The 16,041-nt window shown below is 39.2% G+C and overlaps 1 protein-coding gene across 3 annotated transcripts in view; it reads right to left on the bottom strand.

Annotated features, from left to right (window-relative positions):
• Nucleotides 1-436: 436 nt before the first annotated feature.
• Nucleotides 437-16,041, bottom strand: part of stard13b (StAR related lipid transfer domain containing 13b) — a 34,486-nt gene continuing 18,881 nt past the window's right edge. For 2 of the 3 annotated variants that reach the window (XM_079481242.1, XM_079481241.1), the window contains exons 2-14: nt 11,949-12,020; nt 9,471-9,552; nt 7,113-7,176; nt 5,188-6,566; nt 4,366-4,536; nt 4,006-4,165; nt 3,554-3,752; nt 3,257-3,470; nt 3,059-3,179; nt 2,736-2,969; nt 2,414-2,631; nt 1,892-2,068; nt 437-1,365 (exon numbers count right to left, since the gene is read on the bottom strand). In XM_079481242.1, the coding sequence (XP_079337368.1) occupies nt 1,248-1,365; nt 1,892-2,068; nt 2,414-2,631; nt 2,736-2,969; nt 3,059-3,179; nt 3,257-3,470; nt 3,554-3,752; nt 4,006-4,165; nt 4,366-4,536; nt 5,188-6,566; nt 7,113-7,176; nt 9,471-9,552; nt 11,949-12,020 (3,209 nt within the window). In that variant the 3' untranslated portion in view covers nt 437-1,247. Of the gene's footprint in view, nt 1,366-1,891; nt 2,069-2,413; nt 2,632-2,735; nt 2,970-3,058; nt 3,180-3,256; nt 3,471-3,553; nt 3,753-4,005; nt 4,166-4,365; nt 4,537-5,187; nt 6,567-7,112; nt 7,177-9,470; nt 9,553-11,948; nt 12,021-15,287; nt 15,418-16,041 lie in introns of those variants that run through there. The other variant, XM_079481243.1, reaches the window with a different exon arrangement.

The following is a 16,041-nucleotide window of genomic DNA, read 5'->3' on the forward strand; positions in this document are numbered from 1 at the left end:
TTATTTGTTCGGACTAACATTATAACATTGTGTTTTAAATTACCATTAAATAGTGATATGAAGAATTCATAGACAAATACTGACATCTTGTGGACAGAAGAAGCCTCACTAACAAAACAGGTATAAATAAATTAAAGTTTCAGTAATGTGATCTGCATAAAAATAAATGTAACAAATGCCTCTTTTTTTCAACCCCACCTACCCCTTTGAGCACCTGTCGTAAAGAGACCACATTATAAATTCAAGTCACTAAGAACAAAATACAACAAACGCACACACATCAATTTGAAAGACTAAAATAGACTTAACGTTTCGAGCACACAGGCTCCAAATGTGATTAAATAAAATATATATATTTATATATACATATATATATATAGAGAGAGAGAGAGAGCGTTTTGGTGAGACGACTTTCATATATTTTTCTGATCTGTTTCAGTGAGTCATTTTATTTTTTATGTAAAGTTCTAGTAACAATTTATGACACTGACAGTGGAAATAAAACAGACACTAGTCAAATTAATATTAATTCATTTATACACACTTTAATTAAAAATCGTTGTCTCTTTTTAATCAAAGTTATCCAGTACTATAAGCAGGTCTGAGAAAATCAAACCCAAGTCATTTTGTTCATTCTTACAAGCGAACACAAATACCTGAATATTACACCCATTCTTGGACAAACATTACAACAAAAACACAAAGCAAAGTAAACCCAGCTTACAATTGAGTTACATTTTGTACCATATGAATTACACTGATATCTGTGCAAAAGATATCAACACATGTATGCAAAATGTCCGTACTACATGAGCATTTAAATATATACTGTATATATAGTCTATACAAGTCGCATGTATGTCCACACATACACACAAACAAACACATACATGGACATGTGGTGCATGCATGTGCAAATATAGCGTTCTTTATTTTAATTTAATAGAATTTATGCTTCCCAGAAGCACTTAAGAGCTTAGGCATCCTATACATTGTATAAAAAAATTTGCTTAAAAAAATACAATAATTATCATACAAATAATAATAATAATTAAAATAAGATATCAGAAATCAACAAAAGGAAGGTACACTGGTACGTTGATGATTTTCCCACTTGGGTTTATATACCCATGCTTGACCCACTGTGCAAAAGTCAAGTCAAGTTAGAGTCATAGAACTTGAGGGATCCGAGATCTCACATCTCCAGGCAGAGATCTGTCATGATTTAATCTGAGTATTAATGCGGCTCATATTTTGGTCTCTGGACCCTCTGCGTGGATCGGCTGGAAGGAGTTGCGGATACGGGCGGCTTGGGCAGCGCAAAGATGTCCAAAAGCTTTGTTATACCATTCTGGGGTTCTCCCTCTGAAAAGAAAACATGCAGAAAACTGATATTAGAGAGAAAAATATCAAAAATGTACTTTAGTATGTTATCATTGTACTGTTTACATTTAATGTAGCCTCAGAAATAAACTGAAATATGTTTAAGGCACTTAAACTATAATAATAAATTAATTAATTCAATATAGAAACATAAAAAATACATTTATCACAAAATGACAAAACCATATAACAAAATTGCCAAAAAAAAGCTAATAAAATCTATAAAAAGAAACCTACAATACCTCTGCTGTATACCATAGTACTCTGGTATTACCATGAGGTCTAATATATATATTTATTTTAAATACAATTTTTATTAATATACAATTTTTTTATATTTTATTTTATATTAATCGTACTAAATTAAAACTACTCAATAGTTATTCATTCTTTGGGGAGGTCTTTCGGAAGTTTAAGTTTGGGCCATATAACTTTTGTTGATATTGTTGCTGCTAAATCCATCTATATGGTACATATAAGTGTGTGCAAGCAAGCTATATATACTCACTTCAGATCAACTCTACAAATGTGGGTAAGTCTGGACTTGCCAGAGCCACAGGGCTCTAGTAAGTAGTTAGATTCCATCACTATAGCTCTGACGCCCCCTACAGGCGGACAGTCCTCATGTTCAATAGACACAGAAACAAGAGAGCATGTCCTCCGGGGCAGATCTGTCCTCCACGACCTAACCACAAACATATTGTTTACACACAACATGGACAACAAAGTAATCTGTGATCTATAAAATTCATTCATTTATCTGCTAATACATTCCGATTCAAAGACTTTTCGACCGAGGATGGTCAGACTATATACATTTTTATATCTATATGTATTTTATATTATATGGGCGGATTTTATTTGTATGAAAAATTCAAGGTTTTACTCTAAAAATCAGCTCAGAGCACATAAAATCATCCAGAAATCAACCATCTATGTCTCCTAAATGAATGCAAAACTAAAGTATCTTTATTATCATTTCTCAACATCAAATGCGGAATCACATCAGTCCCGGTGTAAACCAACTCACCTGAGCACCACAAAGTCTCTGCCGGGGTGAGGAGGCATGGAGTTGAGCACATACTGAAACACTTCCGTTTGCCTGTCCAGAACCTCACACACTTTCCAGTTCATCAGATCCACGTCCCACAGGTGGCGCTCCCGCAGAACCCGATTCAAAACCACCGATGGGGGGGCTTCCACCTCTACCGAGACCCGCCAACGTCGCAGCGGGTTCCCGTCGCCCACCTTCGGAAGCACGAGAGCTGTTACAAGTGTGGAAACTCACAGCCCACCGTGTGATATGAAGCATCACTGATGTAAAACTCATATCATGGGGTGTTCATTCTCACCTTCTTGTATGAGAGTTCAGTATTGCCTGTGCTCTGACAGGACACCCAGCCTTTGGCTTTCTCTCTGGCTTCTTTGAGGAGACCCTGAAGTCTGGCTTCCATGAAGGCGGAACAGGAGCCCTCATCTTCTCCGTCTTCGTCCTGCTGTTGTTTGCAGAGTTCCTCCATCGTCGGAGCCTGAAGCTCCGCCTCCACGTATGAGTTCCTCGATTGCGTCACCATTTCGTGTGGAATCTGAGGGTGAATGCATGAGAATTTTGGTGATTTGGTCTTAATGTGACAAATGTTTCATTTGGGAAGTCAAAGATTTCGTTGTGTTTCACCTCAAACAGGCGGTTGCACTCCGTGATCATGTGTGCCAGGCCTTGTGTGGCCGCCAGGTTTTCATTCAGGTCCTTCTGGTCTGGTCTTCCTGTGGCGATCTTCTTCTGCATCTGCATAGCTCTGTGTGCATTTCATTTTTATTTAATAACATTTTTATTACAGAAGAAATATAAAAACATTTCAGACTGTTTTTTTACCGTGGTGTCAGATTTTCCTTCTTTAAGATATTGAGATGAAAGAGCGACGGTGCCAAACACACTGCGATATTCATGGGTGTCATCTGGTTCTCCTGCACAGAGGAAGTGACATCACTCAGGAAGCAGAGGAGAGTTTGCAGGACCTCCCGGTTTTCATCTGACATCAGCATTATGGCCGCCTGCACGGCCTGCAAGCGCTGCTCTTTGGGCACATCTAAAGACAGAGTGAGTGATGAGAGGAAGTCCGTTTTTCTCTTCCTGAATGCACCCGATGCATGTAGAAGAAAAACTCCTTACATTGATAAATATGGAGGAAGGTTTCACCCAGTTTACTGGTCAACAGAGGCTCAGGCAGATCTCGGAAGAACTGTTTCACCATATCGGCCACGTCATACGCAGACTGGTCCTCGTAGTTAACATCGTCCGGAGAAATCTCATTCATCTGTCGGAGGGCCTGGATGCGAGACTTCACACCCGACTTGCGAAAAAGACCAACCTGGGTATCACAAAAGTTGACTATATTATACTATATATAGTCGACTAATAAAAGATTTACAATTTTCTATATAATGTGAACCAAATATGTCAAATAAATGCATATAAATCAAATATATAACATATAAAATGTAAACATTGTATTTAAAAACAAATATTATATATTAAAAACAACTTGCTTTGTTTAAAATCTAAGCATATTAAGCCATTTTAATGTTTTTATTCGCTGACATAAACAGATGGGGTTGGCGGACCTGGTCGAGGCACTGACTCCTGAGGTAGCGTAAGGCCTGCTGCACACCAAGAGGTAGAGGTTGACCGAACCGCTGTACATGCACAATTAGTGGAACACCAAACACATTCTTATCCTTATAGTCTGGAACCTTCATCCTCTTCATAAACTTTGGCACAGACCTGAGAGACAAAGCACAACGTCAGCTTCTACTTTCCACTGGTGCGTTTCCTTTTTTCTAAATAATAAAACTAGAGATTTACAACAGTGACCACTAGAGGGAGCGTGCATTTAGCTTTACTGTCACAACCTCAACGAGGTCATCACAATCTCATAGGGTCTGATGATGTGACACATTTTCCAGCCTTTATTGGCTACTTACCAGGTCCAGCCGTGTTTGTTGGACATGGAGTACTTCTCCATGATGGCAGTGAGGCGGAGTAAGGAAAATCTCTGCAGCAGGCTGAGCTGACCTGCAGACTGACTGGTGATCTGCAGACAGGCAACCGATCGGCTGAGGCGGTTGGAAATCTGAAAGCTGGGCCATCGCAAACTAAACACAGAGCAGGGAAATATATGAAGCACAGAGATAGAATTTAAACTCAATAAACTTAACTGATATTATAACGACACGGCTAAAAATGATGAGATTTCATGAATTGAATCCTTGAAGAAAAAAAAATTGTAACAGAGCATAACGTTGATGTAAGCAAAAAAGTGCATTGCAAATATATCTGCAATATTTTGTCATTTATGAAAATGTAGTCATTGAATAGGGCTGAAAGATATATAAAAATGAACTAAATAATGAAAATGGGCATATCACAATTGTTTGCAGCTACTAAATGATTTAAATACTTAAAAATGTAAGTATAGTCAAAAGTTTAAGATTCTTTTGTTTTTAAATAATAAACAATAATGTAAATAATACATTTATATTATATACATAAATATTATTTCATATACAGTCAGTCCATAACTATTTGGACAGAGGCACGTGTATTTAAAACGATTGCTTTATTTAAAGTGTATTCACATCCAGATTCGCTGAAGGCTTTAGGAATTACTGCTCTTTAATATGAAGCTTCCTCCTTTTTCAAGGACCCAAAATAATCGGACAGTCGAATCAAAAGCTGTTTTATTCACACGTGTGGGCTTTTCCTTAAATAATATTTAACACAATATTTTGTGAACACAAGCATACCGGTTTGGTCTGGTCAGTGAAGCTCCTACCCCCGAGTCTCTCCTCTCTCGCATGCCTGTGGATTCAGTTTCATTAAGCGATACCCCGTCTCTCTCTCCATCACTGGAGGTGGCCTGACCCTCCAGCACTGAATGTCCCTCAAAGTCCAGCGTGATCTGACTGGACGACTGCAGGTCTCCCTGTCTCCCGCCATCAAGATCGACTCGCTCCTGCCCTGCGCTTTCACTATTGGGCAGTACGTTCTTAGACCAGTGATCCACGATCTGCTGAAGCCCACTAACATGCTGTAAAATATCATCCAGATGTGGGAAAAGGTCTTCTTTTTCTAAGTCTATGAGGTCACCGGTGCTGGCATAGAGGTGTGAGCCGGGTACGTTGTCATAAATGCTGATCCGACTGCCTCTGGTGCAGCATTGGGTGATGGGGCGAGGTTCTTTGATGCTGGGTGGACGTCGGACCTCCGAGTCCACGCTTGCCGGGTGACAGTTGATGGAGGTTTCCATTGAGGGTGCTAGGCTTTCTATGGACAGAGCTTTAGGAAATGTTCCAGGTTTGTGGTCTTCAGGAATGTGAACCACCAGGTCCTCGTAAGAGCGGAACTCGTTGCGACGGTTCTGCTCAGCCACCCGTTTACCCTGAATGTCACTGGAGAACACATCCAGGTCCTCAAGGTACATCCCGCTGCGCTTGTGATCGGCCCGGTGGACGCTGCGTTCCTTCAGGTTCGGTGTACTGACAGTACTCCCGCTAGATTGACTCCCGCTCCCCTCGCTACTTGACTGTGTGGTCAGCCCCATACCGGACGTCATCTCGGTCGACTGTCCGTCTCCGTTGAAGATCTCTACACAGCGAAGAGTTTTCACGGTCTGGGGTTCTTGTTGGAGAACCGGGGCGCTTATAACAAGACTCCTGTTCCCCAGGCCACCCATCGCTCCACGTAACTGCAACACCTCCATGCGGCGTAAGAATTCTTTCGCTCGCGTACGTCCTCGCTTTGCATGCTTCTTGGGGAGAGAGCCATAGCCCGAGAGATCCGGAGAGAGGTGGGCCATGCCGAGTTGTGTACGGTCAGGCATGGCAGCGGATTCCGAGCACGTGCGGTGTGAGACGTCTGACTCGTCTGCGCTGTGAGTGCGGATTTCACCACTGCCGGCACTGCTCTCGCTGTGGAGCGAGGAGACCTCCGGCTCGCTCAGATCAGTCAGAACGCTCTCGCTGCTGGTGGTCGTCCGGAGGGCAGAGTTCTCCGCTGGGTTCCTGTTTTCCACACCCCTCAGGAGGCAGTCTATGTCCTGTAGCCTGGACCAGCGACGACTGCTCCATTCAAAGGTCCATTTGTCACTGATGGCAAAGAGGTCGTCTTCATCTGAGTCTTCACTCTAGAAAGATAATTTTGTTATATTGACTTACACTTTCTGTTAAGCAATGAACAAGAAGAGACTTACAATTTTCTACACTACTAAGTATTTTTGTGTTTAAAAAACCACACTTAAGCTTTAGGAAATCTTAGTCTAGTCTCTCTTTATTTTCCTTTTCCAAAAATCCAGAACCCCCACAGGTAACAGTTTAGATTCACACAAATGGCTTTTTCGTGTTTCAAAGGTCACATTCCTTCCTCTGTTGGATGATTACATAACCAGTGATATAACACAAAATATCGCTTTCCATCTAATATCCTTAGGTGGTGCAATAAGAGATACTTAGGAAGAAAAATATCAATTCACTCAGAACAATGGACTTTCAAATTATCATCTTTTTTAAAGGAGGAACGGATGGAATTTGACACAAATGGTTACATCGTGTGGCTTTTGTACAGTTATAATACATAATAAAAACTAATAATCATTCAGGTTAAAGCAGCAAAACCACATAACAAAAAAAACACTAAAAACATACAACTGGTCCAACAGAAATGATGCACTTACTTTTTTCTTGGGAAGGTTAACATCCAGTTTCATAGAGGCACACCTGTTCAACGTATTGAGTCGCCTGGATGGGATAGAAAATGTGAAAAATGTAAAAATTTAGAAAGTAATTCTGCCCTCACAGCCACGAACCTCTGGTGATGTGGACACCAGTCTCTAATATAATCAGATCTATTACAATAATTGACCAATGTCCTTCTCTCTCCGTTGCTTGTTTTTAATAGGCGGATGTCTGCAAATCGAAGTTGTCATGGTTTCAATGGTTCTCCAGAACAACACAATGTGGTGTTGATTCCAGGTGCCACTCTTTCAGATGTGAGAGGCCTTGTTTGTCTCAGTTCTTAGTCCTACAAAAACACGAGAGCTTGCTTTCCCATTAATGTATTTACCAAAACCTTCAGAAGAGAAAAGACATTCTGTGTTCAACTCTTTTTACATGGTCTGTCAAAGATGAAAAATGATGCTGGGCTAGTCTTTGAATCTCTGAGCCAGCTTCATATACAACATTCGACAAAAAGTTCGTAAAGAAATAGCTAAATATATATTTTGAATACATATTCAACTTTTATCAACATTTATAATCAGTATTAAATGTGAGAGGAGGTGTACGAAACTCATTACCACCAATTGGGTTGGTTGCTAGTGCATTCCTATGTGTCTTCTAAGGATTTTCCGATTGTCGTGTTTGCTTACTGTTCAAAGTCATAAAAGCTTCAATAGGTCTTATATTCTTGCCTCTGCTGCTTAAATCTGGAAGCTTATTAAAAGTCAATAAAAGCAATAACTGTACAATGAATGAGGAAATGACAGCACATTGCGTGCTTCAAGCATACATTAAAACCATTCCACTGTTTGTAACGTAATAATTGTGACTTTTTACGACTTGTTATATAGTTCAGTGGTCTGTCATTGTGCCATGACGGTGGAGCCGTCAGATATGGAGCAAATAAAAAGCCAGTCTGCTATTAAATGAAAATAACAAGACTAAGCAATTAACCAACAAAAACAAAACAATAAAACTGACTGTTTTAGAAAGATAATGTGTAAGGTCATTATCTTCATAAGAATGTTGATATTTCAGGCAATTGCCGTTCAAATATCTGCCTGTAAATTCAAGATCCCAGCTAACATTCTCCTAACCTTGAGAGAACGTTAGCCTAACGCCCGCTCAGACTGTCATCGATTCTCAGCGAAAAAGCTGACATCCATTAACAACTACTGTTGGCGACATGTGGTGGCCATGTCTATAGACTTGACAAAGTTAAGATTTGCTCAACTTTATACAAATGATGAGCGACTTTTGGGAGCGACTACCAAGTGGAGTACAGCGGGAGCGCTCACGTCATCCGTCTCTTGTCTGTTACTGCAGGGCTAGGAACGCCTTCTAACAACCTCGTAGGTAGAGACTGGCACCACACAAACGCACCTTAAGATATCAAAAAATGTATTGGAGTAATATTAAAGGTCATTTCTAATTATTCTACAACATCTTAAAAACATTGGTTCAACACATTCCAACATTCCAACTTGATGGGAATGTTAGAAATATTTTCTTGGGTTAACCTTTTTGAGTTAACAGTGCTACAGCAATTCCAAAAAAAACAAGTTGGCACGACCTCATCATCAGCAAAATGCATCAAGTGATAAATGCTAAAGACGTTTTTTCATTGGTTCTTGCCTTACATCCTCTACATACCGCCATGTCGTGCTAGAATTGTTTACGGAGCCGTTTTCCTCGCGGGGCTGAATGAAAGTGAGAAGTCAAGGGGTGAGGTGGGAATGTAGGACATTGTTTTCTATACAACAGCAAACAGGTTTGGAATTTCGATGAGTTGCTTAAGGGTTGTTTGGAGTCACAGTAGACCGAGCCCCCCCTCCGCCCCATGACCTCCTGCTAGGACAGTCTCCAAGCAACCCGAGTCACCGACGGCCTCCTTTCAAATTAATTCTTCAAATTCAGTGTCTATACAAGAGGGAAACTAACTCGGAGAACATTTTTATACTTCATTTCTGGGAAAGCTCGACGGCTGCGTAATTCACAAACTTTAATAAGTTGTTGCTTTAATCGTGACGTTATTTACTTTAGTGTTATGAAAAGATTGACATGAGAAAAACAAGCGAGGACGTGGAATTAAATGATGCAATACGCAATGACATCAATGAGAAGTGAATTGACTGCTGTGTGGTAATTTATTCAAAGAAAATCTGTCATGTTTCATGTCTACTATAATTCACGCAGTATCTCTTTTTAGTAAGGTGTTTCCATACCAGTTTGCGACATGACTTGTGTTTATCACCTTAAGTGGAAGTTTTACATTATTCATTAGATTCAAGGACAAAGACACCACAGTTTCTTACCGGAACAGAGGTTCAACGAGGTCTTTGTCCAAGAAGTCGTGATCTTTCTTCACAGGAGAGATGTCAATTGGAAATTGAGAATCTGCGAGGACAACAAACAAATCCATTATTGCAAACTCATAGAAAAAAATCTGAATTTCGTTTCGGGCACGTAATGATTCCACTCTGATTCATTAATAGGCCAATCTTTGCATGTTCACAGTGAAGACGGAGGAATCTAGGCGCCCACGTTCTGAAAAAATCCCTAACAACACATTCTTTCCAGAGCGAAAGCCACGGCAAAGAGAGAAGCAACTTGTTTTAGACTTCCAGATGCTAATAAAATAAGACAGGATTTGCCCCCCAAAAACTGAACTTGGCTTTGAAAGCCATTACATCTTCCGCTCAATATAGTTTCCAACTTATGTAATGGGGTGAAGCCTACATACCACTGCTACCATTAAATGTTTCATCATACTTTTTTTTCTCTGCAGAGATTTACAGAGGATGGCTGTGTTCTGGCTGTGAATCACTGAAAATACCAAAGCGACTCTTATGAAGAGATGCTTTATGGGATGATAATTCTGCTCTTTGATTCCGTATCGGTCAAATAGTGTCCTTGTTCACGAGGGCAAGACAGTATAACAGTAGTATTAAAGAGTAAAAAGAATGCATTGCATTACAGGATGTCATGTTTATTACATAATACACTGCATAATAAGTCAAATATGGATGTAAAATGTAAAAAAATGTAAACAGGGCAGTACAGTGCGACATGTACGTTGCCACAAAAATATCTGTCTGTGCTAAGAATAAATGTATCAGTGTAGCACGCGTGCGATACAGTTTTGCATGTGTTTTAGACAGAGATGCTTGTTTTGTAAGGTTTAGTGTTTTTGCATTTTAAAACTTGATTCATGAGTCTTTTTTAGAGCCCTGTGATTTCCGTGATGTGAAAACAGGGAAGGAATAGCGGCGTTTTTAAATATGTCACCTGCTTGTTTGCAAAGAATGAGCGGCACAGTTTAACGCATTACTACACACTTGTGCATTTGTCTAGATCTCTGTATGCTGACATGAACACATGAACCAACTCCAGTTAATTTCATAAGCATGTCACTGTTAGAGAAAAGATACAGTCAACCACACACTCTTTGCGACGACCCGTCAAAATAAAAGTCTGGTAAACTTGAACAAAAAAAACATCCAGATTATAAACACTGTATTGTATTATAATATGTACTATAGTAAATTGTAGTATTCTAGCGGTAAATTGATACACTACAAACAATAGAGTATCCTTAAAATTATTAAACTAATATTTTATATATATATAGTGTTAAGTTATATATCAAAACACACCAGTGCTACGTGCTACGTTACCGTACAGCCCTTGTAAATCATATTTATCTTTAAAAAAAGTAAGTAAAATAATAAAATATTTTTTCTGTTTGATCAAATATATGGGCTGTAATTGTCAAATTATACACCTGAGAAAATACACCAAAGTCTCAAATTATGAATAATAAAAATGAGGGCTGTTAAATGATTAATTGCATCCAGAATAAAAGTTTGTGTTTACATAATATACTGTATGTCTGTATATTGTGCATACGTTTTTTTTATAAACACATAATCTTTTTAAATATTTGTTATAAATGTTTATATATAATTTTAATTATAAAGAGAATATACAGTTTATATATATATATATATATATATATATATATATATATATATATATACACATGTATGTGTTTTTAAATACAAAATAAGTATGCACAGTGCACACTGCACAGACATCTATTATGTAAACACAAACATTTATTCTAATCTGGATGTGATTTTCAACGCTCCTGATAAAATAGAACAGAATTCTTGGGATACATACAGTAACATTCTAACAAATGAGAAAAACATCAGGATGGTAATTATGTTCACACATCCAAAGACTAAAACCCCAAAGCGCTCGCTGAAAAGATCAATAGCGTTCAGAAACAAGCCAAGGGCATGTGAAATGAAAGAAGCGTTTTTGAAGCCAAACGTATGAAGGTTATTCCCATGACCTTCGTCTCTCTGTGAGGACGTTGTACTTCTAGTTTGTTTAAGTGGTACCTCTAAACTTGAACCTCTCCGTGCCTCTCACGTTTCACATGAAAACGTTCCAGAGTTTATTTTAGGAACTACAAATGAGACGTTCTCTGACAAGAAACCGCAAGAGGAACCAATGAGATACAATCAGCTATAACATCATCAGTTCTGGCAGACATCAAAGTGCCTATTAACACCAAACTGACTCCGACGGAAACCAAATCCCACTTTCAATTCTCTGAAGTCGTGCACTTTCTGAGCCAAAAGTGACGTTGTATGATTGTTTTCAAATCTGAATGAGAGTACCAGCCTTTTTCTTTCCCTGAGACAGTTTAAACTGTGGCTTAACAGTTGGGTGTGAAGGGTTTTGTGAGGTTTTCGGAGCTTGTGTTTGCGGTGAAGCGTTACCTTCAAATAGCTGGGCGTACTGAGGGAATCCTGCTGCTCGCAGCCAGTCGCAAGCCTCCTTCGCCTCGATTTCTGCAAAAAACAAAACATTTGCTCCGGTTAGACTCATTAAACATGTATACGTATATTCAAATACAAAGGAATGAGATTTAAGGACCAGATTTCCTTGTTTGCGAACTGGGAGATTAATGACAAATGAAGGTTCTAAAGTTTCACAGATATGTACAGTATACACAGATCTTTAACATCAACAGCCTCATATTCACCACCTTTTAACGTTATATAGTTGTGATATTAACAGCAATGTCAATTTTCCCAATATTCTTATGAGATGACTCTCGGGAGTACTTAATGCTGATTGGTCGGTTATTATATTTTGTATAATGTTAAACCCTTGTCTTTTATTAAACTGTACAAACATATTTCTTCTGTTCAACAGATTTAATATTTAGCTGGATAATAAACAGTCAGACAGAGAGAGAGAGAGAGAGAGAGAGACATTACATAACAGTCAGTTTTGTGTTATTTAATTCCAGTGCTCTTCCTGTCTCTGCATGGAGAAGGTCAGGAACTCTCAGGGTTACAACATAATCTCACAGCCTGTAAATTCTGCTGGTAATCCTACATGACAAAAACATGAGAAGAGCTTAAAATCTTCAGGATACAGAGATCGGACGGACACATACTGGCATCGCAAGCTTTTTCCTATAAGTAAAGACTGTATTATGTGTAATATACACGTCCCAGCATACGTTAGCTGATGTACGGCCAGGCCTGTGGAAGGTTCCCTTATGAGAATGAACTATGGTTTAACAGAAATATAAATAAATAACATGGTATTTGTAATAAAACTGTATACAAATGGTAATCGATCGGTTACAGTCTTGAAAAGTTGATTTGCAGGGCAGCCGAACAAAACAACAGATTTAAAATGTCAAGGACCCCGCGGTTATTCAAGCGCGAATGTGTTTCCAGGAAACAACAGAAAAAATGCAATGCTATCTGAAAAAGTGTGACAAACTCGATGCATTCCACTGTTATCTAACCCAACATCCAAACAGAATTAAATACCGCCAGCCAGAGACGTTCATTCAAATCAATGTTTTGACTTGGAACAGCAAAATCCGATATTTACAAAACAAAAAAGGGACGTCAGCGCATGCATTCCATTGCTCAATAATGCGTCGCATTTCAAGCTGCTATCCAGTTACTCAAGTTCATTGCCGCTGATGGAAAATCCATCAGCATGTGTCCTCTATGTATATCAACACCATCTCAATACTGAGAAGTTCTTAAGTAACATTGAATTAGATTAAAATAGTTTGGAGTAACTTGTATTGTGTAAAACAACATTACAAAGCAGCCTTACAATGTATAGTTCCTTAAAATTCCAACAGGCAAGCCAAAGGCAACAGCTGTGAGTAAAGATTCCCAAACATGAAGGATGTTATGTAAATGTAAACTAATACATGTAGAAATTGGTCACAAAGTAATCTGTCAGTCAATAAATGTTTCTTCAATGTAACATCTCCAAAACATGTCATATAGAATTCCTGAATCCAAAACAAAACCAACATCGAATCTTACCCGTTCATCAATACAGGAGCATCCTTTGGGTCACCTTCAGCATACTGACTCTCTGCTGTTATTTTATTAAACAAGAACAGCTCGCCCGTGTAAACATCCAATGTAATACAATGATACAGCAACTCATCTTCAAATGACACTAAAGTTACAACAAGGCCCATTTGACAATCGTAGTGACGCCCAAAGGGCCTCCGGTGGGTGGGCCGTCCACACGCCCGACCCCAGAGCGTGCGGAGAGAAACTGTTAACCGCCTCATAGGTTTACTTCTTATGGTAAGGCCGGTAACATTGATAACCTCGATGAGAACTCTGTGCAGTCTCCACCCCACTAAAGTTACCTGTCCTTTGTGTCGCCTCCTTTACCGAACAATAAGCTTCGCTTCATTGTAGCATGGTATACAGCACTTGTGAGTAGGACAAAATTCTTCACCAAGCGTCAGCAGACGTGAGAAACTGTTGTTCTATAAGTCCGTGTCACGAAAGCCTGTTATTTAGCCTATAGCAACCCGGTACCACAGATAAGAGGGCTTAAGCAAACACAAGATGCTAAATCTGAAAGAATAAAAGACGCAATGATTTCTGACTTACGCTGGACATTTATCTTTGTAAATATTAACAGAGCAAATGTCCAAGAGCTCACAATATTTGACTTGTATGGCTTTGTTTTTCCTCCTTATGTTTAGCAGTCAAATTTTACCGGTTTGATGAAATATACATCAATACCAAAACCTTTCCAAGCAATACAATTTGGGTATTTTACAGTGCCCAATTTTTTACAAAAAAATGTGCATAATTACATATAACTAACCCTAACCAGTTAATTATCATTACTAAGTACTGTATGTATAATTATAAATAAATGTAAATATTAATAAAAAGTAACTATAAATGTATAGTACACACAATTGTAGACAAAGTGAACTCCAACTGAAATATTTTCCTTTGGAAAAAATCAATGTTGAAAACAATCTCTCTGAAGTCACGCGTAAAGAAAACAAGTCCCGCTTTTCTTGCAGTATTATACATCAAACAAAGATGGCGATAAAGTTGTGGATTGCATCTTAAATACTATATTTACATGCAAAACAGTTTAATAATGATTCATTTTAAATAATGTTATCTTAAATACAAACAAAACAGAACATCACTGCCACTGTTGTACAGTCACAATCTGTGACGGACATCATGCGTGTCCGTTGTGACAGAAAACAGATTCACCTGGTTCAGATGAAGGAGAGGGAAAGCTCAGGTTCTGGCCTGGTGCCGACCGGGGAACTCTCACTAAATGAGTTTAAACTCTCCCATCGATGTGATTCCCAACCTGCGTGCGGTGTACAATGACCGCCACAACAATCCCTTTGAAACACAGTATGGTGCCGATTCAACGCTTTACAATGCCACTAAATATGTGACTGGATGCCTGCCAGCACAATGACAGACGCCTTACCTTACTTCTGTTTTTTTAAAGACTACATACGTTTTCTTTACGGAGAGTCATGGCACATGCTGGCACTTAGGCGAGTTCTCACACGTCTGGCTAATAACTTGACGGGCTTCAAGACATTTGTCACAGTGTTTGGCTTTTACAGAATTTGTGGATTTTGAAGATGATCCAAACCTTACACGTTTACAAAGGTATGCAATGGTACTTCAAGTGTGCTCTATGAAAACGCTGACAAGTTCATCTCTCTTACCATAAAATTGGAGTAAAAAACAAGCAGATTAAATGTGATAAAAGTGGGATTTACTTACGAGAGACTTTCATTGTAAAGAGACCCCCTCCAGGAATGTTTAAACAAGAATCTTTACTTCCCCAAACATCTTTCATCTCTCAACGGAAGAGCTCTTAACTCGACGAGATCTCTCTTCTCTTCTGTCTCCCTCTTTCTCGTCTTTTGTCTTTCGTTCTCGCTTCCTATTTTCCCTCCCCTTCATTTTTTCACCCTCTCTATCTTTGATTTACTCCCACACCCCAGTGTCTCTCCTCTCATTGGTTCTCAATTCCAAGCCCGGTTTCAGAATCAACCCCCTTCATTCCTTCAGCTTTATTCTCTCTCTTCCACTTAAACCATTACAACTCTCACTACCTCAATTCTTGGCGCTGTCACCCTCCAAGTGGCAGAACACTGGCAACATGGGACTTTCTTTCTTTTTGCAACCTTATGATGTAATCGAGCGCCCCGATCGGTTTCCGAACTCAGAATGTTCCAACCCCCTCCGTCTCAAGTTTTAAAGTTAGTGTAACTACTTTGTTGCTGGTAAGATCTTTGCTTGCCTCCATCCAGTACAAACCTCTTTTGGGGAAAAGGGAGGAAGAACGGAATGGGAAAACCGAAATGAACCGAATTCCTACAACGCCCCCCCACCAGATGATGGAAAGATGTAGGCTATGGGGAAAATATGACATCACGAGCGGGCAACAATTGACAGTGATTTACTGGAGAAGATAAAGTATGGCATGCATTGTGGCACATGCAGACTGCTGTCAGCTGAGAGCTCGCTGACC

The sequence above is a fragment of the Barbatula barbatula genome (assembly GCF_947034865.1).
Source record: "Barbatula barbatula genome assembly, chromosome: 19".
In the NCBI taxonomy this organism is placed as follows: domain Eukaryota; kingdom Metazoa; phylum Chordata; class Actinopteri; order Cypriniformes; family Nemacheilidae; genus Barbatula; species Barbatula barbatula.